General features: G+C 60.3%; 1 protein-coding gene across 1 annotated transcript in view; it reads right to left on the reverse strand.

Moving 5' to 3' along the window:
- DMBT1 (deleted in malignant brain tumors 1) overlaps positions 1 to 633 on the reverse strand; it is an 83852-nt gene that overhangs the window by 42610 nt on the left and 40609 nt on the right. The window contains exon 10 of the mRNA XM_012642378.1: positions 345 to 629. Coding sequence (XP_012497832.1) covers positions 345 to 629 — 285 coding nt within the window. The remainder of the gene's footprint in view (positions 1 to 344; positions 630 to 633) is intronic.

Below are 633 nucleotides of genomic sequence, written 5' to 3' on the forward strand. Positions count from 1 at the left end.
AGCCTCAGGTACTATTGGGGGTGGGAGGTGGGTGGATGTTCCTGTTCCAAACGAAAGGCTCATTGTTCTGCCCTCAGTTAGCTCGACCCTGGCTCTGAAGGCCGGTGGCCAGTCACCTCCAAGCCAATGCCGGCCACTGCTCGCTGTGGGGGGACATGAACAGACCAGTCTTTTTCCTTCGCTAGGGACCCGGACATTACACCTCCAGGCCAGCTGTCCCAGGTCATCTCCAGGGCTTCCAAGTAACCTTGACAGGTCTGGGGGTGGGCCTCTGAGGTGACAAACTATATTTCTCTGAATATAGTCTGTCCCACGAATGAGACCCAGTGATATTCCATGCCCACCTGAGCAGATGACACCAGCGTCCTCACTATGGGCACAGTTGTGGGACAGCCAGCCTCTGTGCGGGCAGCTCCACAGGTAGGACTCGTGCCCTGAGCAGCTCACGTCATCCAGGACAATGGGCCCTGAGCCCTGGCCAAACCGGGCACTTCCTGGGGCCGCCGTGGCCCAGCCACAGCCCATCTGCCTGCAGACCACGTTGGCGTCGTTTGTATCCCAGGCGTCGTCACACACGGTGCCCCAGGAGCCTCGGTACAGGACCTCCACCCGGCCCTGACACCGGTCACCTCC

The sequence above is a fragment of the Propithecus coquereli genome, unplaced genomic scaffold (assembly GCF_000956105.1).
Source record: "Propithecus coquereli isolate 6110/MARCELLA unplaced genomic scaffold, Pcoq_1.0 Scaffold179, whole genome shotgun sequence".
Taxonomy (NCBI): domain Eukaryota; kingdom Metazoa; phylum Chordata; class Mammalia; order Primates; family Indriidae; genus Propithecus; species Propithecus coquereli.